We start from the raw sequence: 25,334 nt of genomic DNA, 5'->3' as shown, positions 1-25,334 counted from the left end.
ACAATTGATTTGATAATGAGAAATGGTGCACAAAATGACACCACAGTGATAACGGATTTTCTGTTCTTCTCTTTCCTGCTTTCATGATTAACTTTCTCTGTATCCCTTTCATAGAGAATTTGGGGATGAAGTGGACACAGAATAAAAAAAAGATTCTTGTTAAAATTGCTTCTTAATCTATAGAATGATTACAAACAGTTTATAAAAGTATGAATATTTGAATTGAAAGGGAATATATACTTATGTATGTGTTTTGATGAGTGTGTATAACTAAAAAGTATTTAAATAATTACAGCCTATGTGTATAGGTTATCTGTACATGCATTCACATAAACATAGCTCTTAAAAATAATGATAATTTTTTACAAGATGTTTTTTTTTCAGTCTGTTGTAGCAAATTGATGTAATTCGTTATACCACTGAATTAAATAAAGAAATGATCTTATTTCTGAGAACTCTGGAATAATACCATCCAGTTTTCCTGCAAAGTGGCATTAGTTAATTTGCAGAGGACCAGAAAGGATGCAGCTACAACATGAAGAGAACTATGATTAAAAAAGGCTTACTTGGAGTCTTTGTACTTCTTTCAGTCAGTCTAAAATTGGATTTCAGTCTTATTCCCGAGTTTTCTCTTCAGCTGCATATTGGAGTATGTAAAACTTGTATGACCTGCTGGCTTTCTCACTTTATCTCTACTATTTAAAATAATTTATACTTGATATTGAAAATGATCTGTGCATGAGGAATGCGTGTAGTACCTTAGTGAAAATGACATGGTCCAAAAAACATAATTTAAATCACAATTTAATAAGTACTAACAAAAAATCTTGACCTTTGGAATGTCTGTATGTTTTGTCCAAATGTTTCTACCTGCAGGAGGTGCAGCACTGGATCTAAAGGCTTGCCCACCTAAACCATTCCGCTGGATTCTTGACATGATGTGGCTAAACTTAGTGGAATTGAGTAAACTTCCAGAGTTTGCAAAGATTTTGAATCAGGTGATACTTATTAATTATATTAATCACTAGTTTCCAATCATAATTTTGTTTCCATACATTGGAAATGCACTTGAAAAATGCAGTTAAGAACAAAGCCAAAGAGAGTGTAGAATAAAGGCACTGAAATGAACAGTTAGGTGGTGGGAAACGGTATATTTATTTGCTGTACATCTTCTCTTTACCTGCTTTTTTTGCTATTGTAATTGAGGTAGAATGAGAACAGGGCCAAAGAACCTATCAAAAGATCAAAAAATCAAGAAAATCAAAAGAAGTCAGAGAGAAAAAAAACTAGAGATATAAAAAATCTCGGAAGGTTTACCTATGAGTTTCAGGTTTTTATTTTGCCTTGAGTCTGTTCAATTTTACAAATAAACTTCTTGCCGTCTTTTTAAATAATAATTTCTGATCAGAGGTCAAAGTATTACTCAGTTATGATAAGTTAGCTATAAAAATACTATTTCTGTTATTGAGACATAAATGAACTTCTACACATATAAGATTGTGATGTTTATTAATTTATTTGCTAAATTTATATTTTATTATTATTATTATTATAGCTATAATCCTCCCTAAGCCTTTCTCCTTCTTTTCTTGCCAAGCAATGTTAGTCAGGCTTTTGGTCTGATCACTGACGTGTTTTTGCTGTTGCTTTTACAGCAGTGGTCAAATGAGTCGATTTTGTGACAGTATTTAGTGCCCTGAATGTTTGCAGAGTCTTCACCTTAGTGGTGTATCTGGAAGTGGTCCTGACTGTTTCCCAGCTCTGTATCAAGGAAAGATTGGGATACTTACCTCTCATTTTTCTCCACATTTTGGTTTGTGGAGATACTAAAACAGTACATTGAGTCTGGAGCAAGCTGGAGGAACATAGGTTCTGACTGACAGCTCTGGGCTGTTAGGGAGCTAGAATCCAAAAAGCATGACACTGTGCTCACTGCTGAGATGTTTAAACTTAGTCATGTGTTTATCAGTTAAAATCTTATCAGTTTGTAGTCTGTAATGGTTTTCTGCCTTGTTGGCAGGCATAGGATCCTGTTCTTTTTAATTTGTGATTTTTTGGCTATCTACACTGTAATGGAACAGAAAGGTTTTTTCTCTTAGTACTCTGTATTACAGAATCACAGAATCAGAATCACAGAATGGCCCAGGTTGGAAGGGACCTCAAGGATCATGAATTCATATATTAAGAGAAAATATCATGGTGCATTTCTCTTCTAGTGTAGAATCCTTCTGCTAGTTACTGATTTTTAAATAGCTGCACAATGATACTAGCATTTCTAATTGTAATATCGTAATTCTGATGTGTCTCAAGTGCTACAGTCTGTTACTGTTGCTTGTAATATATTCTAATATAATAAGAAAATTTCATTTAAATATACATTTCCAAGGTGATTTTACTGCAGCTGAAATGTATTTATTTATACTAATGTAATAAATTTAGATAACCAATAATGAAAAAGGATGGAAAAATTGGTATGATAAAGATGCTCCTGAGGAAGAAATTCTTCCTGATGGATATGATTCACTTGACACCTTCCATAGGCTTTTACTTATCAGGTGAGCATCTTCAGAAATTTGGGAAATGACATACATTGTTGCAGCACATGTCTCAGAAAATTGATATGCTGTTGTCATAATAGCATAATTGTATTTATTTTGTAGGTGATATTAGATATTATTAATTCACTGTGACATGATATGTCATATTATTAAATTTACTCATTTCAAAGCTGTCCTCTGAAGAGTCAACAGATATTTTTTTTCTAAAAAACAGCGTGTTGGCTATTTTTGTGATATGAGGCAACTTAGGATAAGGCAACTGGTGATCCTATGGCAGCCTTCTCCAGGAAGCCGGTGGTATAGTAGGATCATTCAGAGAGCTTTTGAAACGACCTCTTCTCACTTTTCTTAAAATAAGCTACTCTAAATATCTTATGTAATTAAGAACACTGATATGTGTATGTATTTTTTATGTTTTGCAGAGAAGTCATATTATTAGGTCTAAAAGAAGTGGTGGTTTGTTTTCTTTTCCCCGTGGCAACAGTAAGGACTCATCCCAAACACCAAGATAATCCATTCCAAGAGATATGTCTTAAAGACTAACAGACCCAATTAAACATCTGTAGAATTTTACTGAGGAGTGAAACCAATTTTATGTTTCCCTATTTGTGTTCTCTGTACAAAAGCTCTATTTAAAATGAAGTGTGCCCCTATCTGATGAAGGTACCCAGAACGTATATTTCCAGAGCCAATGCTTTACTTGTGGCAAAAATGTAAGCAACTGCAAAGTACTGACCAGTCATAAGAACGGAGAAGACTACCAGCTCTTTCTATTATTATAATTGTAGAGACATAAAGATATTTATATATATATATATATATATATATGAATGTGTATATTATGAAGCAAAAATGTCTACTTGATTAAAATAGAATTTCTCTGCAACAAAAAGAGGAACTGAATTTGAATTTTCATGTATTTATATTTTATTTCTAGATCGTGGTGTCCAGACCGGACTCTTTCCCAAGCGAGGAAATACATTGCAAGTTCCTTGGATGAGAAATATACAGAACCTGTCATTCTGAATTTAGAAAAAACTTGGGAGGAAAGTGACACACGAACACCTCTGATCTGTTTCTTGTCTATGGGATCTGATCCAACTATTCAAATTGATTCCTTGGCTAGAAAGCTTAGATTGGGTAGGAAAATAGTTAATCGTTATGTTGAGTCTTTTAATATAGAGAAGAGTAATGTAAGGAACTTCACATTCTTTTTTCTGAAAAGTATTTTTAAAATTCATTTGTACCACCATTACTGTTCCTGAACTGTTGTCTTAGAGATAATGTAATATTAAATAAAATATAGCATGCTGAGAACTATTCTATACACAGTTGGAAAGCAGTGTTTTCTGTTCTTCTTTTATAAACTGCTACCATCCAATTGATTATGTTTTTTAACCAGTAACTGCAAGATAGTATTTCCTTTTTACTAATTCAGGCATGATGACAGTGCTGCCTTTTTATTTTAAATATCAAGAGCAGGCAAAGAAATAATCAGCAATCTTTTTAAAAGATTACTTTGTAATAATAATAAAAAAAAAAGAACCAAGCACATTATTTGCATGTGAATATTCTGGACTTTGTATTTACATTGTATGGAAATTTTGATACTTGTGTGTACAAACTGAGCTGGATGTAGATACATACATTTGTGATACTGGTCACACTAAGATGCTCATAATTTCAATATGGATATTGTTAGCTCACATGGCTTCATCACCTACAAAAAAAAAAAAAGAATTAAAACTCTCAATTCATATTTCAAAGTAAGCTGTGACTCAAATACAGTTTGGCTTGAATTCTCATTGACAATAACTTTAGGCACAGTATTTCTCTTCTGTAAACACTGTAATCATTATGGATGTTTTAAGGCAAGTGTTTCAGTATTTCAGTGTTAAAAAAAACTTATAGTGGATGAAAGGATTCTACTTGTATTTTTTCTTGTAAGCATATTTAGTTGTGTTATATTTATATCACTTATTTTTTTACTGAATTGGAATTATTTTTTCAAGAACTGTAGTTCATTAATCATTGTCAAATTCGTTGCAGAATGTAGGACCATCTCTATGGGTCAAGGACAAGAATACCATGCACGCAAACTCATACAGATGTCAATGCAACAGGTGAGAAAAAACACTGCAATATAAATTTATTTTCTGCTCTAGCAGAAAAGCTCTTCTTGCATGCAGTCTTTCTTTTTTTTCACATTCTCACCCTAGTAACAGATTTATTTCGGGGTAAGCAAGTCTCTGAGAACCAGAGCCTTGAAAGCATTTCTCTGGGGGATATTCCCATACCTGTGGAGTCCAGCAGTACTGTTGAGCACCATTTCAGGAGCAGCTTGTTCCCTTCTTTTAGCTGCACTGTCATCAAGAGCAGAAAGAATATTATATCCTAATTCTATCCTGCAAGGCTTGCAGAATCCTCTTCTTTTAAGGAGTTTTGTTGCTATTGTTTGTTTTGTGTTGGTCTGGGGTTGTGTTTGGTTTTTGTTTTCTTTCCTTATGAGAGCTACGTAGAAGTTGCAAAAATTCTACAGGACAAAATGGCAAGTCCAAAGCAAACACAGCTTAAAGTTGTAGATGCAGAAGGCTGAGGTTCCTCTCATTTTCTTCCTTGCATATGTGCTATTGGCAGGGCCCCTTGTTCCACGGCAGTTGTTTTTGGTTCTTTCTTTCTCTATTTGTCAATTATTGTAGCTCTGAGTCTCAGGGACTTCAGAGAAAAACTTTCTGATGTCCCTGAGACATGTTGCAGTGTATTTTTTTTGGTAGTTTTTTAATTTATTTATAGGGGTTTTTTTATAGGTAGATGATATTCTCAAACAGTAGAAACTTGAGAGCAGCTCTGAAAAGATGGTAACTGAAAGTCTGGATACAACATGAAAGTTATAGTGTAAAAGTAGCACAGTCAGCTGAACACTAGAGCTGGAACACAAGAGTTGTGGACGGAGTTATAGCTGAAGATATATAGTCATAGTTGCCTGTAAACCCAAAATATCAGGAATTCTAAAGGATTAGAATACTAACTGAAAAGTGAAGAAGTTGCTTATGAATTGAAGACTGCAAGAACTATATTGATAAATGAAATAGCTTTGGTCTGACCATAACCAACTATTCATCTTTTCTGAACCACAAAGCTAGCACCCGTAATATTCACCTAAAGAATTCTGAACTGACTTGTGTTTAGTAAAACACAAGTCTGTTATACCCTCTAAAACTTGGTGGGAATATTCATGAAAAGTTAGATAAAAAGTTCAAGATGAATCCATTGAGATCTGAGATTTAAAGCTTCCAGAATATATGGCATCCATTAGATTCCTTGGCTCTCTGTCTCCATCCATCTACTTCTTGGAACGATGAGAAACTGGGCAGCTGCACCTTGCTCTCTGTTGAAAGCACAAGGATACTCAAAACCATACTCTGGTACAACTATTAGTATCAATTTCTGAACCAAATCCCTTGGTGATAAACACATTTTAGAGAGGAAGGAATGTGTGAACACCAAATATGAAAGAAAAAATAAAAAGGCAGTGAATACGGAAACAAGCATCTGTTGGTTTTTCTGCCTCTGGCTAAGTGTCTATAATATGATTAAAGCTGCTGTGTTGTGTTATATGTAAATAGTTTTGAAGAACTGGGTCTCATTCGTTTGGAAATGGCACTGATCAAAGATCTTCCTGAAAAATAAACAAAAAAACCTCTCTATCTTCATGAAAGAAAGAAAGAAAGCCTTCGTAAGGCCTCTTTTTTCTGTTGTAGCTTTTTTAATGTTTTTACTTGTTTATTTTGGTTTTTTTGTTGTTGTTGTTTTAATTGTCATTAGTTCACCATAAATATTTTTATAATATTCAGTAGAAAATGTTATTTCTCTCTTTCTAAATAGATTAAAACAAAATCGGCAATATGAAATTACAAGTTGTAATGAAATCCACACATCATTTTTTAGAACTGATTAAATAATGTCCAATTTTAATATCAGGCTTCAGATGCACCAGACTTCTAAAGTGATGCTAGGAAAGCTGATTGAATTTAAATCCATAAGCAGAAATGCGGAGAGAGAATAATCAAAATACAGCTTTGATGCAATTGAGAGCTGAATGAGAACAAAATTAATATGCAGCAGGTTGAATTTCATAAAAATGTGCTTACTGCAGGTAGCCTAATTGAAGTTAGAAAGTTTTGGAGTATTGATGCAACCTCTCTATGCTAACTGTGTCCTTAAAAATACAGGGTTTTTTGTGTGTGTTTTTTTAAGATATATGTTTTAGATTTTAGCTGTTAGTTTTTCATTTGTATTCTGTTGGATCTGATGGTAGGATTGCTTTTCACTGGTCTTTTGCCAGAAGAGGACAGAAATTATTTCTTTTTGCCACTAGGTAGCACTGATACTTTACTTAGAACGTTTGACTCTAGTTATGTTATTTTCATTATGAATTTATAGAATGGGAAGTTAAGTTTTACACTAACTTTTTCTATTTGTTTTAATTATGTCAATGTCAAATCAAATGATAATACATATTTAGAAACAGATCAAAAGTAAATTTACTCAAAAATTGTACCAAATTTGATTCTGATGTTTTATATAGTAATAGTTAGTGTTCCTATTTAGGGTGGCTGGGTGTTACTACAAAATTGTCATCTTGGGCTGGATTTCATGGATGAACTACTGGAGACACTTCTAACTGCTGAGATACAGGATGAGTCTTTTCGAGTTTGGATAACTACTGAACCACACCCTCAGTTCCCAATTACTCTGCTACAGGTTTGTTCAAATGTTTAGTTCAGGCACTTTGTGCCATTTAATTTATTCTGTTTGAGTGTGTAAAATGAAATGGAATAGATAGAGAGCAGAGGAGCGTGAAAAAAAATGGACGTTACAGTCTAAATGACACTAAACAGAAGGTTTCCTACCAGTAACTGGAAGTTCTCTCAATTAAAGATGCATTATGTGTGTGTGAATTCACACTAAGTCAGTGCACACACAGTTGAATCAAAAATACCAGGCTTTACTTGTATCCTTTTTTACCCTCGTGCCTTGAGCATGGAGAAATGACTGCTCTTAGACTCTTTTAGATTTCTCTAACTGGAATAAAACATAAGGGGAACAGAACACATAAGAACAGCACAGCTCAAAGAACATTATCTACCAAGAAGTAATCTGGACTTTTTTGGCTAAACTGTAAATGGTTGTTCTGTTGATCCTAAGGAGACATTTTTCGTCACTACCAAGATAATGCCCTAACCTCTAACAAAGTGCATTTAAGTCACTGTTTTCTTGTCAGTACTTTTGCAGCAGGTCATAATTCTAGTTAATATCTAGTGTAATAGATTTGTGCTGACTCTTTGATGTTCAAAGACCTCTTTCCTCTTTAAAGGAGTGGTAGTCTTCTCAGTAGTTTCCATTTTCTGCAAATAAAAAAAGATAGCATTGTTGATTCATAGGATACAAAGGGAAGCATTAGCCTATGTATATACGATTTCAGGCAGTGTGGAGAAGGGAAGAGGAAATTCCTTTCTGGAATGAATTTAGGAGAGAGCTTTCAGTTAGAAATGTATGTCGCCATGTATATAGAAGATAGCTTTTAACAGAAGAGGAAATCCTAAATATTTGAGTTTATGAGTAGTAGGGTTTGTAAATACATAATTTGCTAAATTGCAAAATAGAGAACTATGAGGATTGCTAGATTAATTTTCACTGCATTTACCTCAAATCTGTGATTTTTCAGTCAATAGTGGCACATTACCTGTTAAAATACTGTTACATGCAAGGATACCAGAAAATTAGTAACTGATAAATCAAAGGTTATCTCATTAGAGAGAGAGTCATTTGCTTTTTAAAAAAACTCACTAACCAAGTAGGCTAACCCTTAAAATATGGAAATACTGCTTAGCAAGTGTTCCCATTCAGACAAAAACTTCAGTGTGTTCATGTGCAGATAGGTCTAGAGCTCGTGTCTCTGAGACAGCTTGCCTAGGTTCTGCAGTCCGGAGATACGAATTTGTGAGGCTAAGTTGAAAAGCCATTCCTTAAAAGTAATTGAAGATCCTTATTACAAACTCAGGCATAGTAAAACTGCTCGAATAAGTACCTATTCATTAGTATAGTCCTTTAAAGTTCTCTCACAGGTAGGAGCAGTTCACAGTCGTGCTTGCGTTCAGCCCTACAGCATCCTGACATTCACTGTGCCTTCAGTGCATGTTATGCAAGCCAGCCAGACAGGTGCATACTGCTGGAGCAGACAAATGCTTTGTTTTTATTTGAGTCCCTCCAGCATTTGAAAGTGTCTTATGGAATATATATCAGATTCTGGTAAAGCCAGTCTGTGTCTGAACCAATAGATTCTAGTGTGCCCATGAACATTAACCAGCAGAATGCAATAGTCCAGAGGAGAAAGTAGTTATAACGTTCTCTGACATGGAAACTCCTGGTACCTAGCACACTTTTAAATAACTTGCAGATATGGTTTGGCAATTAAAATTTTCTAGAAACCATTTCCATTAGGCAGTTTGCATGAAACCTAGGGGCTGTTGCCGAAAACTTGGGCATTTTACTGCCACAGGTTTGGCTTTCAGGCCTGCGAACTGGAGTGCCCAGGAACTTTCACAGGCAATCTCCTAATTTACTGTTGCAGACACAGCAACAGAGTCCACAGTAGCTTCTGTGAACACTTAAGACCTGAACTGAGAAGAGGTGCTGTGTATTTACTGTGAAGTCTTGGGAACAGAAATACAACAGAGTTACCATCTACTCTGGATAGTTCTTTTCATTCAGGCCTTGAACTGGGGATAAAGGGTCGTATGATGCATAATGAAAAGCATGGTGGCTGCTTGCAAGTTGTTGGTGAAAATTCTTACGTCTGCTGGCTTTTGTCAGCGATGGCTCTCACCAACATAAACAGAAAATCTATGTTCAGAATCTTAAAGTAAAGCATGTCATTAGGTTTTACAGTCTAATGTAATGCATACTCTATTTGCAGAGTAAAGCAGTATCAATTCTGAATCTAGAGTAATTCAACTACTGACATTATATATTCATTTACAACTGATATCTGTGACATTTCTGTATGTTGCTTCTGTTTCAGCTCATAAGTACAAATCCTTTATCTCTTTACATCACAGGTTTCTCTGAAGTTCACAAATGAACCTCCCCAAGGTGTACGTGCTGGTTTGAAAAGAACATTTTCTGGAATTAATCAAGATCTGTTAGATGTTAGCAATATGCCTATGTGGAAACCTTTGCTTTACACCGTAGCATTTCTGCATTCTACTGTTCAGGTATTTCTTATAAGGTTTGAAAATCAAGTCCTGGTAAAATGTAGTTGCTTTAACAGTGTTTCCTAATAGAAAACACACATTCTGATACTTACTATAGCATTATGTTGCAGAGCTGGAGCTTTAATTTTTATCATCTGTATTTCAGTTTACTTTCTTCTTTTAATTGACTTCTACATTATATATAATTTTCATGTTGTCGGTGTTTAGAATGAGGATTTTTTCATCCAAATTTAGCTGTCCACGTTAGTCATAGAAGGGGTGACATCTAAACTCTAAATTCTCTCTCTGTCACTAACAGACATAGATAAGCACCCCAAAACATCCAGTCAATTTATCTATCAGGCAGCTCACTGTAAAAGTATAATTTTCTGAAGAGGTATCAGATTTTTTTTCCCATTAATTTTAAATGTAATTCATGTTCCTAGTTTAGAGTAGCTGTCTACTTTCTAGATGGCTAAGATCAAAATTCTGTCACTTAGTGCCTTGTTTTTATTTAATTTTTATGTGATGTTTTCTATTCTAATATCAATGCAGCAAGATGGTATGTGTATTTGGTACATTAATATATATATAATATTTGAGATCACAATTTCAAGTATTTGGCTTCTCTGAATATACCTTCTTTTAAGCAAGAGTCTCAAAATAGTTTTATAACTCTATTAAAACTTCATGGTCTGTTGAGCTTCTTGTATTTTCAATGCAGCAAATATGGTGAAAGAGAAAGGCTTTTTGTAGGAGGTCCCTATTAATAAACTGCATTCTGAATTATTTTTCTCCTTCTGCCTGTTATAAACAGTGAGAAAGTTGTCATGTGTACTGTCTACTGATTATAATGTTCCTATAGAGGCAGAAGACCTAAGTCTGTTCAGTCATCCGTACTTTAAAAAACATTGTGTTATTCATCCGTTCAGAAAATTTATTGCTGGATTGTCGACCAGAAAGTATTATATACATTTCTTTTGCTTTAAACTGACCAGTATATAATATTTTTTCTAGACAAGATTGCCATGATAAATATAGCTGAAGAGGTAATTCAAAGAATTTTCTAGTTCTTTTCAAATAGTGTAGCTAAGGCAGCTAAATTCTGCTTAGTGATATCAGCAACTCTAAGTCATTGTTTTGAAGTCCAATAAATGTACTGTAACTTTAGTTAATTTTAGAACATCAGTATTACACTGTTTATTCATTTCATAAACAGTAGCATTATTCAGCAAAGTAATTCTTCATGGAACAAGCTGATCATCCACATAGACCTGAGACATATAAAAGCTGTGACTCACACACTGATTAATAAAAGTAATTTGCATTGAAAGTAAATATATGATTCTGATGATTTTTCTACAAATTTTTATCCCCATGGTGAGGCTCAATACCATGTTGTTAACTACTGATATGTTTGTGGCACATAGCTGTTATTTAGACTTTTTTTTTTAACTTGAGTTTAACTTGAATCATGAAACAAAATGATGCATTTCATTAACATATCTGTTTTTAATTGCATTCTTAAGGAACGACGAAAGTTTGGGCCTTTGGGTTGGAATATTCCATACGAATTTAACTCAGCAGACTTTACAGCCAGCATTCAGTTTATACAAAATCATCTAGATGAGTGTGACATCAAGAAGGTGAATATTACATTTCACATACGGTATATTTAATTGCTTTATGCAGTACTTTTAATTGGTTTTCATCGTGTTTCTCATAGTCTTTATTCCTTCAGCACAGCTAATAATGATCAAAGTTCAATTTTTTTTATACTATCCTCCATGTTAAAAAATTTAGTAGTTAAGAACTTAGAATCATAGAATCATAGAATCACCAAGGTTGGAAAAGACCTAAGAGATCATCCAGTCCAACCGTTCACCTATTCCCAATAGCTCCCACTAAACCATGTCCCTCAGCACAACATCCAGTCTTTCCTTGAACACCCCCAGGCTCGGTGACTCCACCACCTCCCTGGGCAGTCCATTCCAGTGCCTGACCACCCTTTCTGAAAAGTAATACTTCCTCATGTCCAGCCTGAATCTCCCCTGCCGTAGCTTGAAGCCATTCCCTCTGGTCCTATCACTAATGACACGAGAGAAGAGGCCGACCCCCAGCTCGCTACAACCTCCCTTCAGGAAGTTATAGAGAGCAATGAGGTCTCCCCTGAGCGTCCTCTTCTCCAGGCTGAACATTCCCAGCTCCTTCAGCCTCTCCTCATATGGCCTGTGCTCCAGACCCCTCACCAGCTTTGTTGCCCTCCTTTGAACACGTTCCAGGGCCTCAATGTCTTTCTTGCAGTGAGGGGCCCAATCACACTGTGTTTCTGAAATAGGATTGCTGTCTGCTCTCAAGAGCGCTGTGGACATTCAGATATATTTTCTTACACCAGGCTCTGAAATATTACATCATAAGAACCAAACTCGTACTTCAGAACTTGATTTTGTTTTTTCAGTACCATAAGCAAAATATTAATGAATCTATACAATATCTGTTTTGAAAAGGGAGGTGAAATATTTTTCAGGATTTGACACATTCAATCAGACTATTCTGTGGCTGCTAGTTCGGCTTCTGCTTCTTCACAATGATAATGTAGAATAGCCATTCCTTGCAAAGTAGCAGTTTGCTGACTAAGAAATATGAGAAACTGCGGAGGAAAAAACAGACAAAAGAGGCAGTAGCATTTGAGAATCTTTGGAAGAGATTCCAAGTCACACAGGAAATGATAAGATGTGTGTCTTGAAACTATATTAAGCCCAATTCTAGTTTAAAATTACAGAGATAGGCTTAGAAAACACATTAGAATTCAATATCATTTTTTGCTCCAAGTGTAATCTTTTCAGCTTACACTTTAGAAGCGGATGAGCTTGAGATTATATCTGAATTACTATTCTTATGTGTTTTAACTATAGTCCTTGATTTACTTTATTTACATGCAGGGAATATCGTGGAACACAGTACGCTACATGATTGGAGAAGTGCAATATGGAGGCCGAGTTACAGATGACTTTGATAAGCGCCTTCTTAATTGCTTTGCAAGGGTGAGAGTCTTTGAAAACACAGCTATTTGTCTTTTGTTTTTTTTCGGTTGTCATATGCAGAAATCAAAAGCCCAGCTTTCTATTGCATATGCACTTCTTCACCAGCTTGTAAGACCCTTCAAAGTAAAATGAATTTTTCATAACATTGTTCTTTGCCAGGGAGGTTCTTCCTCTTGATTTCTCTTTAGTCAGAAGCAGAAATTATTAAAAAAAGTAACATAACTAGAAGTCAAACTTAGATATAACTCCTAATGATTTACTTATATATTCAAGAAAAAAAAAGTATTATCTAAAACAAGAACTCTTATTCTCTAAAACTGAGATTCAAAAACTCTAAGGAGCAGAATAATGTACTGCTTTCCTCTGGATTTTGCACAGGTGTGGTTTAGTGAGAAGATGTTTGACAGCGCTTTCTGTTTTTATACTGGATATAAAATTCCAGTGTGCAAAACCCTGGACCAGTATTTTGAATACATCCAGTCACTCCCTGCTGTGGACAGCCCAAAGGTCTTTGGTCTCCATCCTAATGCTGATATTACGTAAGTGGCACTCAATATATTGAAACTAGTGACTCTTATTTAGTATTAAGAAACAAAATCTCTGTGAAATATCTATTTTTCGAGAGCTATCTAGGATTTGTGTGAATTTCACTATTGAGGTAGAACACTTCATATGCATGTACATGACTATGAATGCAGTATCTTCAGGTACATTTTACATATTATTTTAAAGTAGTCAGAATTTACTCACTTATTAGTGTTGGTTTTTTTTTAATGTGCATTTTTATGTTTTAGATATGAAAGTATTATGAAACATCTCCATTGAAATTCAATATAATATTTGTACACTTCAACTATAGAAATTTTCCACTGTTTGCCTTGTGCTGTTCCACTGTTTTTAGTGTACACTGTTGTTAAATGATTCTCTGGACTGTCATTTGGTTTACATCGTGCCTTTGCACATAACTACAATTTTTTACTGCCATCTTTCCTGTCACTCCCATTATTTAAAAGAGACTTTTCCATCTCACCAAATATTAATTCAATTTAAAATTTTATCTTTGACTTAATTCCTTTTTTAATCTTTATTAATATTTGTAACACCTGGCTTTTATTTTCTTATACTGTTATATACACTACGAAAGATTGTGAATCATTTTTCACTTTCACAGAAGTTCTTAATTCTACCATGAATTATTGCATTTTCAGCATGTTCTCATTCACTGATTCTTAATGTAACTTTTTTAAAGCATGGGAAATATTATTTAAGTGCCTGACTATTGTGGAAACCTATTATTTTCTAACATTTTTGGACAAAACAGTAACTTCCCAGGATTTTTCAGTCTCAGATTTGAGATGCTGATATCATGTAAAAATACCAGATTCATAAAGATACTGTGAGAACAATACACAGTGTTATTGTTAACTCCACCTAGTACCTACCATTGTAAATGTGTATTTCTGAGGAAATTAATGAAAGAGCCAATTCACTGTATTTCTTTCTGTTTAAAGTCATTGTTTTATACTTGCAAGATCTCCCTGCCATAACTGGTTAAAGAAAATCCAAGATTTAATTTGGAACTAAACAAAATTCTAAGAAGAGATAAAATTTGGCCCTGAAATCAGGCCTATAGGGGAGGAGTAATTTATTAGAGAAAACTTGAAAATAATAATACTGCGGAAGATTTAGTGAGTAGGAACAGTTTTATTGTTTATCTCTAGTACTGATTTCTTTCTTTTTCCCACTTGGCACATCATCTAATTTCTGAAACTACATACTTTTGTTTTTTTGAGATTTCTTTTTTTACATATTCCTCTAGAATTAGGGGAAGATTTATCAATAGTTTTATGCTTTTCTCCATGTCTTAGCACAGAATGTTATAGGCAACACTGTACATGTGCATGCCTAGCTGAATTCTGTTTTTTATACACAGCCTGAATGATTTGTATTCCATACAGTATAAAAAGCTGCATTCAAATTCCCCTTAAATGCCTTATATTTGGAAAACTAGTGGTATCCTAGGCTCCATCAGAAGAGGACTGGCTAACGGGGACAGGAAGGTGATTGTCCCTCTCTACTCTGCCCTCATGAGTCCCCAACTGGAGTACTGCATCCAGGTCTGGGGCCCCCAGTACAGGAAAGACGTGGAGCTGTTGGAGGGAGTCTAGAGGAGGGCCACGAAGATGATCAGAAGTCTGGAGTACCTCCCGTATGAAGACAGGCTGAGAGAACTGGGCTTGTTCAGCCTGGAAAAGAGAAAGCTGTGAGGAGACCTCATTGTAGCCTTCCAGTATTTAAAAGGGGATTCTAAAGAGGAAGGGAATCAACTTTTTTACCAAGATAGACAGTCGTAGGACAAAGGAGAATGATTTTAAGCTCAAGGAGGGAAGGCTTAGATTGGCTGTCAGGGGGAAGTTCTTCACAGAGTAGTGAGCTGCTGAAACAGGCTGTCCAGAGAGGCTGTGGATATTCCATCCCTGGAGGTATTTGAGACCAGGTTGGATGGGACCCTGGGCAACCAGATCTAGCACCAGATCTGGAGATTTGTGGCCCGGCAGAGGCTTGAAGCCTGGTGGTCCTTAGGATCCCTTCCAACCCAAACCATTCTATGATTCTATGCAGAAGGCTAACTGAGCAGTGGAACACTAAGGCAGCCAAGACATTTCCATGGTATGATTACCAAAGATGATAATGACCTTTCTATCTCTGGTTTAGTGGAACAGTTTTCAAGATCAGTCAAAAGTTTGATCCAAGTGTTCTAACTCTAAGATTTCACTGAATGTCAGTATTTTCATCCTCGAGTTTAACATCTGAAGTTGCTGCAATATTTTTAACTTATGTTAATTCTGTGAATTCTGCAAAGGCAGTATTGTTGACAGGTTCCTGAGTAGGCAAGTAATATCCTGATCACCTTCTTTCAAATTCCCTTTACCAGCTGGTTCTATACTGAAGCCTTAAATCTAAATGAATTACTGCAAGCTGTAATCTGCTATCTGAAAACAGTACAATCTCCCATTCTCCCTTCCTTGGTGAATGTAAGCTTTTTAGTATTATGTTGCAATTGATATTGCTGTTTTCTACACAAATTTGAGGTAATGTTTCTTTCAAACTCTGTTTTTTCTTAGTTTCAATTTCCAGCACAGAAAATTTCTAATGGCATAGATTCCAGCTACTTTGATAGTCTGTTAAGACCAAACTCTGTCTCTGTGAAAAACAGATTCTTCAGATGATTCAGGTCGTTTTTCTTTCTTTCCAGAAGATTTCAACCTAATGTCATTAGAGAAAGGAGTATTACTTCCCTTTGAGTCTCCTATTTTGAGAATATGTTTCAAAAACTGCTCCTTATTATCAGCTTTTCCCTAAAGTTTGCACATTGCTTCCTTTTAAGATAGTTTCTATTTTTGTTTAGACACAGAGAAAGAACAAACATTTCTATATTTTAGTTTTTAATTAACATAATAATAATGGGACTTGCAGTATGAGGAAAAGTTTCATAGCTATTCTGCCAGTAGTTGTGTGGTCATTGAGTCACAGAGAAGGGATTAAAAGCAGTGATGTGGTACCAAAATTAGGAACAAAATCACGAGTCCAAAAGAAATCTTATTTTATCCAACTTCTCTAATAGTATGTAGTCTTGAATAAATATGTCATTTTTTAAATGAAGGGGCATAAATGGAAAACAGCTTGTGAGTTTTGAATCTGAAGTCAAATGTTATTAAAAACCATGAGAGCTCCACCATTCTTACATTCAGAAGCAGAAATTATATCGTCTGAGAGGCAAAGTGCCATCGAATGTCTTCTATTTTTTCTGATTTATAGTCTTATAATTGAATTCAAAAAAGTTTATGTTGAAATGCACAGTATCTAGCTTCTGTTGTCCTGTGACACTATCTTCAATCTTAGATACTTTATGAGTTCGTATGTTCTAGCCTGGGGAATTTAATTTCTTAAATAATTACGTATGACAAAGTAATAAGAGGGATGGATGTCAGATGAAGGTTGAAAAGTAACACTTGCATGTAAAATTATGCTTTGAATTGTAATAAATTTATGTTCTGAGTCAGACTAAGGCTATATACCTGTTCCTCACGTATGCTATGCTATAAGGTAAAAGCAGACAATGCCACCACTGAAATATGAATAGATTTACTTTATGCTTGCTTTCTTACAGCCTGAGAGAAAGCTATGCCACGTGATAGCATTATAACAGAAGTACTTCTGTGGTTCTGCTTGTGCTGAAGAACTGACGTGGTCTACTATATTTTACCATTAATGCTATGCTTTTTTTGTGTTGATTAAGAACATAAATTTACATTAGCATTGCCCATGCTGTACTATTAAATAGAAGGTTTTAATCTACAGTGTTATAAATCTAGCAGCTTTTTTATAATTAATCCTGAAATAATGCCTCAAGGAAGAATGAAAGTTCTAATTAATGAAGAGGCAGTGTGCAGAGTTATGCCTTCACCTTTTCCTTCATCTTTATTTCACATTTAAGTAGTATCTTAAAGAAATAAATATTCTTTCTTGTAACAAAACTAGGATCCCTAGAAATCGTACGATAAGTTTTTCTGCAGTCTCATTTTCTCAGAGGTTAAGCAGTAACCTCTGGAACACTCTCTTTTTCTTGTCTCTGAATTAGACAAACAAGTGTGTAACAGAATGGATAGATGGCAGACCAGATTCTTTACAATCACACAAAGCCAAAAATTGTTCACAAAGAGCGTGTTTGGCTTAGGACAGTAAGCACAGGAAAACAATTTGTATTGAGAGTTTCAAATTAACCTGGTGACACAGTTTGTTTTTTCTGCACTTTCAAATTTTGTGTTCTACCAAGCATATGTTTTAACCTCTAAAAAGCCCTCTGTAATTTATAACACATTTCTTATCCTTGTAGATACCAAAGTAACACAGCAGCTGATGTTCTAGATACTATTACCAATATTCAGCCTAAAGAAAGTGGTGCAGGACCTGGAGAAACTCGTGAAGCAATTGTTTATCGTTTAGCTGAAGATATGCTGGAGAAACTTCCTCCAGATTATATACCTCATGAGGCAAGCTCACCTTACTAGTTTTCATACTATTCTTTCTCCTGAATTTTCACAAGACCCCAACTTCTCCCTTCATCTCCGCACCTTCCCTTTCATATTTCATATTTCGCTAAATTCATTCTTCTGGGCATCTGTATTTTAGGTAAAAGCTCGTTTAATTAAAATGGGACAACTCAACTCTATGAATATTTTTCTTCGGCAAGAAATTGACAGAATGCAAAAAGTTATCACAGTAGTCCGCAACAGTTTGAATGATCTTAAATTAGCCATAGAAGGGACTATTATTATGAGTGAGGCAAGTATAAATACATTTACTATGAATGGATTATTCTATTTAAGCTACTACCTTGATGGTTCTAGATCATATGTTATCTATTTCACTCCTTCAGAATTTGAGAGATGCACTGGATAATATGTATGATGCTCGAATTCCTCAAGTATGGAAAAGAGTATCTTGGGACTCTTCAACACTGGGCTTCTGGTTTACTGAATTTCTGGAAAGAAATACTCAATTCTCTACTTGGATATTTGAAGGAAGACCAAATGTGTTTTGGATGACTGGATTCTTTAATCCACAAGGTAGAGTACCGAAAGGATTTGAGTAATAATGTATTTACCATAATTTCATGGGTTTTACTATATGTTTAATTTAATATTACACCTAGAAAGGTTTTCTTTCCATTATTGTCAGAATGCATCTAGAAGAGGAAGTTATAAACAGATTCAGAAAAAGACATTAACCAAAGTCACGGGAAACTCAGTTCAAAGGCAGCTATGAACATGATTGTCTAAACTTAACCTTCAAGTTGGGAGATTCCTAAGTTCCACACTGACAGAATTTGGAAGGACACAGAAGGGAAAGAGTCAGAGACAGGGTGCTGGTACAGATGGCCATCTGGTCTGACCCACAGTCCCAGTTTTTACACTAAAAAAAAAGCACACAGCTAACAAGCTTTATCTTGCTGCCGTATTATAGCGAGGAATTGTAAAACTTCTAGAGAAAATGTATTTTTCCTGTTTTTCCTGTGGCTTCGAACTCTTTATCCATTTCCAAAGTGCAAGTTGCAAGCTGTTTCAGCTTAATGTATTTATTGAGAGGAGCAAAAAACAATTATAACCATCTTCATAGTTAAAAAAAAAAATGTTACCTGATTAGATGTATGTTTACAGAATGATAAATTTTAGCCTACATAATTATCCATACAAAATGTCCATGGAAAATTTCTCACATGTAACAGCTATGCTTTTTTTTTCATTAAGATTAATCTATGAAACCCTGACCATCTTATGAGTTGTAATGCTTCCGTTCTTACTGATCTCTTTATGACTAGGACTGTACAAGTCTTTTTAAGAGTTGCACTAAGGAACAGTTAAGGTGCCTGGAGAGCATCACAGTTATTGTTAAAAGATTATTTTGAGATGTCATTACACCAGTTATGTAATAAATAGCATAGCTGGTGAGTGCACTGATCTCCAGTGTGCACACAAGAGCATATATACGATGACGATGGAATAAACTGTATAAATGATGATAATGGAACAGAAAATACTCAGCCTAAGAGCTAACCCCAGCACAGAGACGATCTTGAAGCTGTAGATTGAAGCTTGAAGCTTAAGTTTCTTTGTTCCAAAATACTAGTACTGGAAACTGAGAAAGTAGTCTGCTAAGCATAGATGGTGCGCTCTGGGATTAGAGCATGGTATAGTTACTGTGTTAATAATACAGCTCACCAGGAAACTGAATAAATCAAATCACAAATTAAAAATTAAAAATTGACTGGGGTGAGCCAATTCAGCAATTGGACTACCTCTTACTGGCATTGCAAGTAAACACAGACTGATTGCAATGGGGAATCAAGCTCTAAATCGATCGTGGTATTGGCAAATACATTATAATGTTAAAATAAGAGGACTGTGTTTTATCAGTTTATTGGAAAAGTCTCTGTATAAAATTATAAAGTCTCACCAATAATTGTGTTTAAAATCTGTTGTGATGTTTTGGCAAGTATCAGCATCTATAAATTATAATTATTTTGGGAGAGAGAATGTTTGTGGTAATACAGTAAGTATTCCATTAAGTAAACATTGCACTTCAACAGGCTTACAAAAGATAAATTTTTGTATATAATTACAGATATTATTAATTTTAGTGAAATTTAGAAACTTAGATCAAGCTGTTTTATTTGTACTAGAATAGATGGCATTTGAGGAAATTATTATGTGTTCATTTCAGGTATTACGTAATGTTTGCAACACATATGAGTATTTCAGCTGTGACATAGCTTCTAGTTGAACTTCTCGTAATTAGTGTTAAACCACTTCTTACATCTGGAATTGCTGCCTTCCACTTCACAACTGTACTGTCACGCTTTCCTTCCTGGCTTGTCAGTATTTCATTCAGTGGTTTCTCCCTTTATGCACTCAACAGCATCCAAAATGCTGATCTTTCTTTTCTTTATGCCCCATCAAGTAGGAAGTGATAACATTTAATCTTTAAGACTTTGTAGTAATCACTCTCAAGTGTGTAGTTCCCTCTGTTAACTTTTCTCCATTTTCCTCAGTCTTGTTTTGACAACTCCGAGTAGTACTTCATCTGCCAGCAGAAAATAGTAGCTATTGTTTTATTTTCGTGGCTACCATATTCTGAGACATCTGTAGTAAATACCTGGTTGTTTATACGTTTTACTTCCGTAGCTTTTTCTATTACAACACATCCAAAGTTCCCTCTTGCACAATTATTTATCATCTTGTCTATTCATCCCTTCACCTCTCAAACATTTCATTGCAAATCTCTGCAAAGCCTACTCTAAACATTACTCTGAAAATCACTGCTTATGTCATCCTCTACTTTTATTTCTTCCTTTTCTTCACTAACAAAATAATAATAATAATAAACCTTTATAAACACCAACTTGTTTAGATTCTCCTTGCATATAGTTATTTATACTATCACTTCAGACTCACCTTTGGTTTGCCATCATTGAAATTCTGCATTTTTGAAATGTATTATATCTTCACAGAATCACAGAATGGCCAGGGTTGGAAGGGACCTCAAGGATCATGAATCTCCAACCCCCCTGCCGCATGCAGGGCCACCAACCTCCACATTTAATGCTAGCCCAGGCTGTCCAGGGCCCCGTCCAACCTGGCCTGGAACACCCCCAGGGATGGAGCATCCACAACCTCTCTGGGCAGCCTGTTCCAGCACCTCACCACTCTCTCTGCAAAGAACTTCCCCCTGATGTCCAACCTAAATCTCCCCTCCCTCAACTTAAAACCATTTCCCCTCATCTTGCAGTTGTCAACCCTTTCAAAGAGTCGACTCCCCTCCCTATTGTAGGCTCCCTTTAGGTACTGAAAGGCTGCAATGAGGTCACCCCGCAGCCTTCTTTTCTCCAGGCTGAACAAGCCCAGCTCCCTCAGCCTGTCTTCGTAGGGGAGGTGCTCCAGTCCCCTGATCATCTTTGTGACCCTCCTCTGGACCTTCTCCAACAGCTCCCTGTCTTTTTTGTACTGGGGGCTCCACACTTGGATGCGGTGTATCTTTTACATTGTCCATTTAAAAAACAAATAAAAAATACTAAAAACTTTTTCATAAGTTGCCTTTACATCAGTATATGTTCACCTATCCTCACGTTACTTCTTTAAGCACAAATCTACTGTGGATCTTGTAGTGGATAACATAAAGATAATAAGCAATTCAGTATCCTGAGCAAACATTTTCTCAGCTACTGAATTGTTTGACGTACAAAAACTGTATTGTATGCCATTTAAAAATGTTTATCCCTTCAATGACTTCTACAGGGCCAAAATAGGTACAAAAAGGTGGCAAGTAAGTTTGTTTTCATTAATGAAGGTGCTTGGTTTCTTTAGAACTTTGAATGTCTGCCTATGACATTGAGTGTAGAACCATACACATTATAAACAAAATTTCTTCGCCATGTAGGACATATACTAAATTATGGCTTAATTTTTCAAGGATTTCTAACAGCAATGAGACAAGAAGCTACTCGAGCACATAAAGGCTGGGCTTTAGATACAGTTACAATACACAACGAAGTGCTAAAGCAAAACAAAGAAGAAATCACAGCACCTCCTTCTGTAAGTGTGACATGCAAAGATATTTATTATATATTTCAGTACGTAATTTGTATAACTCACTAATTAGGGATTGCTAAAGGGGAAAATTACTAACCTCTTCACTGTTTTCAACTTCGAAGATAACCAACAATAATAAATCTTTTCTGTATTTTTTTGCATTTATAAAAGGATTATTTAATAGCCACTAACTTCAAAAAAAGCTATTTCTCTTAAATGATCTTCAGCCAAAGAAGAAGATGTGTATTTAATGAACATATAATAAACTTCAAATAAAACTGTATGCAGAATAGATTTCATTAAACTTCTATTGCCATCATTTTCAGTAGCATTATCTTATGAAAGGGAGGATATTATGCTTTAATTTTATAGGCTAGAAAGATTCAATGTCAGATAGTCTTCTTATAAAAGTATTCCTTTTGATAGCTTGTGCAAATTATTCATTTTACAAAGCAAATGTTTTCTTTTGTGTGATGTATACCCACTTACTGTCCACACAGGAAGGCGTATATATTCATGGACTGTACCTGGAAGGAGCAGGTTGGGACAGAAGAAACAGTAAACTCATTGAATCTACACCAAAGATGCTTTTTGTCCAGCTGCCAGTAGTACATATATTTGCTGTTAATACAACTGGTCCAAAAGATCCCAAGCTCTATGTTTGCCCTGTTTACAAGAAGCCCAGCAGAACAGATCTGAACTATATTACAGTGATCTATTTAAGGACAGCAGTGCCTCCAGACCATTGGATATTGAGAGGAGTGGCTCTCTTATGTGACATCAAGTAAAATGTTTTTCATAGCAGAAACAAACTAAAAAAAGCATATAGTTATATTTAGAATATATAACCAGTTACATCTGTAATTCTTCTGCTTTTTAGTTGGGGGCCATCTGTTATTATACAATAAAGCTTTCAGAGTTGGCTTATGAATTTTTGTCTCTTTGGTGATATGTTGAAAACTTTACCTTAAAACTAAATTAACTGATTGTATGCAGTCTTTGATGTTTCCATTATATTCTTAAAAAAAAAAAACAAACCTTAGATGATACAATTAATGTAAAAGAAAGAGAAGAGAAAGAGGAAAAATAGCTTTTTTTTTCATTTTCTTATATGCAGCTTTTAGTTTGTGTTTCATTAAGATATAATGACAACAGAAGACAGTGTAGTAAGGCATAATAAAATTTAACTTCTCTGAAATACAAGTATTCCTGGACTCAGACTGATAAATGCATGATTCTGTTTGACTGTGTGGGAAGCAAAGATAAAAGACTGCATTTGCTCCATATTTTTTGCTTGTGGTTTTTCAGAGTTCACTTGTTCCTGTTAAACTATATAGATTATGCAAACCAAGGTTATTACACCAAGAATGTTTTTTCCACGCTATCTGACAGGACACAGGAGCTTCTATGTTCAATTTAGCAGAGTAGGAACATAGCTACAGAAGTAGAACAGTACTAGCTAGTTAATACAGATGCTTTTCTGGTTGGAATAATGGATCAATTTATATATAACTACAATAATTTTCCTACATTTCACCTTTACTCTAAACATAGGCTGGAATCCTGGGAGTGGCTATCACACATTATTTCTGATAAATCTGATAAGTATCCATGAATTATCCACAGATAATTAATACTACATTAATTATATGCACATAATAGTAAGGAAGATATACAGTCTACACTCTCCTTAGTAATCTGTATCAGATTTGTTCTTCCTTCAGATTACTCTATTTGGCAGAAGTTTTTCACTTACATGACTGGACTATAATCTTTGTTTTGCAGTTCAGGAATGATCAAATCTGTGTGACGTGGAAAAGTGCAGCTACTACTGCTTGATGAAGGCCTTGGGCATCTGATGGGATGGTAAAAGCTCTTCCTTGAGTTGGCATTCTATTGATTGTTAGAAGTCACCATTCCAGGATATCCTCTGGTAGATACAATACACAGATAAAAAGTATGTCAAAATGGTGAAAATGAAGATCTTCAAATGCATTTCAGTAAATAGTCCCTTCCCTTTTTCCCCTCTGTAGACTTGTTCATATCCAAATGTAACAATACTCAAGGTGAGGCTGCACAGCACAGAGCAGAGAGGGACAGTCCTTTCCCTTTGCTTGGCTGGCAGTGCTGGGCCTGGTGCACCCCAGGGTACAGTCTCGGGGTGTATTTTTGGCCCCCTTTTGGTACGTTCCCAAATTAATTTCCTGAATCCTTAGTTGCCTTTGCAAATGCTGAAATATTGAGAAGCCCAAATTGAAAGTCCCAAATATCAATTAGCTCAGCTGCCATCCTGAGCAAAGAGCCTGCCCACTTGATAAATGCTGAGCGATCGAAAGTAGTAGTGATTCAAACCACTGCCCCAAAAAAGATGAGAGGCCTTGATTTTTGTTACAGGTCACTAGGCAATCTTAGCACTAGCAAATGCTAGCTAGCTCCTCAACACTAACCTGAAAATTCTGTTCAGCAGGCGACACTGCCAGAGCCCTGAAAGGAGCTGCATGGAAGGCTGTCATGGAAACAGTGCAAATATGTTGGGTCTTAAAAGAAAGGGTTTTCAATGACACCTGATCTTTGTAAAAGCTTCCTTACCCCAACTCATTTATTATCCTTTGCAAGTATTTAGAATCATAAAATCACTTGGAAAAGACCTTAAAGATCATCAAGTCCAACCACGACCTAACCATACTACCCAACTCTAACAATCCTCTGCTAAATCATGTCCCTGAGCACCACATCCAAATGGTTTTTAATCACGTCCAGGGATGATGACTCAACCACCTCCCCGGGGACCCTATTCCAGTGCTTAACAACCCTTTCTGTAAAGAAGTGTTTCCTAATATCCAACCTAAACTTACCCTGGTGCAACTTGAGGCCATTTCCCCTTGTCCTGTCACCTGTCACCAGTGAGAAGAGACCAACCCCACTCTTTCTGTAAGCACCTTTCAGATACTGGAAGAGAGCGATAAGGTCTCCCCTCAGCCTCCTTTTCCCCAGACTAAAGAGTCCCAGTTCCTTCACTCTCTCCTCCCAGGGCATATTCTCCAAGCCCTTCATGAGCCTTGTTGCCCCACTTTGGACCTGCTCCAGCTTTCTTTGGACCTGCTCCATTTAATTGGCAATTGGCTTGGTGCTGGAGGAAAAAACAGAAATTCTGGTTTGGAGTATAGAATATCTTAGCTTGTATCCCAAACCATCACAACAACTTAGTTGATTCATTCCTAAAATGCCTTTCCTGCTGTGGTCTCTCAGCTTCATTACAATATGAAAACTGTGTAACTGTGCAACCATTGCCGCACATGGAAGGTGCGCATTGCCACATTTATACCT

General features: G+C 35.6%; 1 protein-coding gene across 1 annotated transcript in view; it reads left to right on the top strand.

Annotated features, from left to right (window-relative positions):
* Positions 1-22,795, top strand: part of DNAH8 (dynein axonemal heavy chain 8) — a gene marked incomplete at its 3' end in the record, with an annotated part of 107,211 nt that extends 84,416 nt beyond the window's left edge. Inside the window, exons 74-87 of the mRNA XM_079550301.1 lie at positions 877-998; positions 2,440-2,555; positions 3,496-3,698; positions 4,608-4,681; positions 7,170-7,322; positions 9,680-9,835; positions 11,344-11,460; positions 12,757-12,858; positions 13,237-13,397; positions 17,756-17,912; positions 18,052-18,204; positions 18,299-18,488; positions 21,889-22,010; positions 22,508-22,795. Coding sequence (XP_079406427.1) covers positions 877-998; positions 2,440-2,555; positions 3,496-3,698; positions 4,608-4,681; positions 7,170-7,322; positions 9,680-9,835; positions 11,344-11,460; positions 12,757-12,858; positions 13,237-13,397; positions 17,756-17,912; positions 18,052-18,204; positions 18,299-18,488; positions 21,889-22,010; positions 22,508-22,795 — 2,114 coding nt within the window. The remainder of the gene's footprint in view (positions 1-876; positions 999-2,439; positions 2,556-3,495; positions 3,699-4,607; positions 4,682-7,169; positions 7,323-9,679; positions 9,836-11,343; positions 11,461-12,756; positions 12,859-13,236; positions 13,398-17,755; positions 17,913-18,051; positions 18,205-18,298; positions 18,489-21,888; positions 22,011-22,507) is intronic.
* Between the last annotated feature and the right edge of the window lie 2,539 nt (positions 22,796-25,334).

The sequence above is a fragment of the Tetrao urogallus genome (assembly GCF_951394365.1).
Source record: "Tetrao urogallus genome assembly, chromosome: 2".
NCBI classification, from domain to species: Eukaryota; Metazoa; Chordata; class Aves; order Galliformes; family Phasianidae; genus Tetrao; species Tetrao urogallus.
Note: the sequence above shows the minus strand (reverse complement) of the source record. Positions and strands in the feature narration are given on the sequence as shown.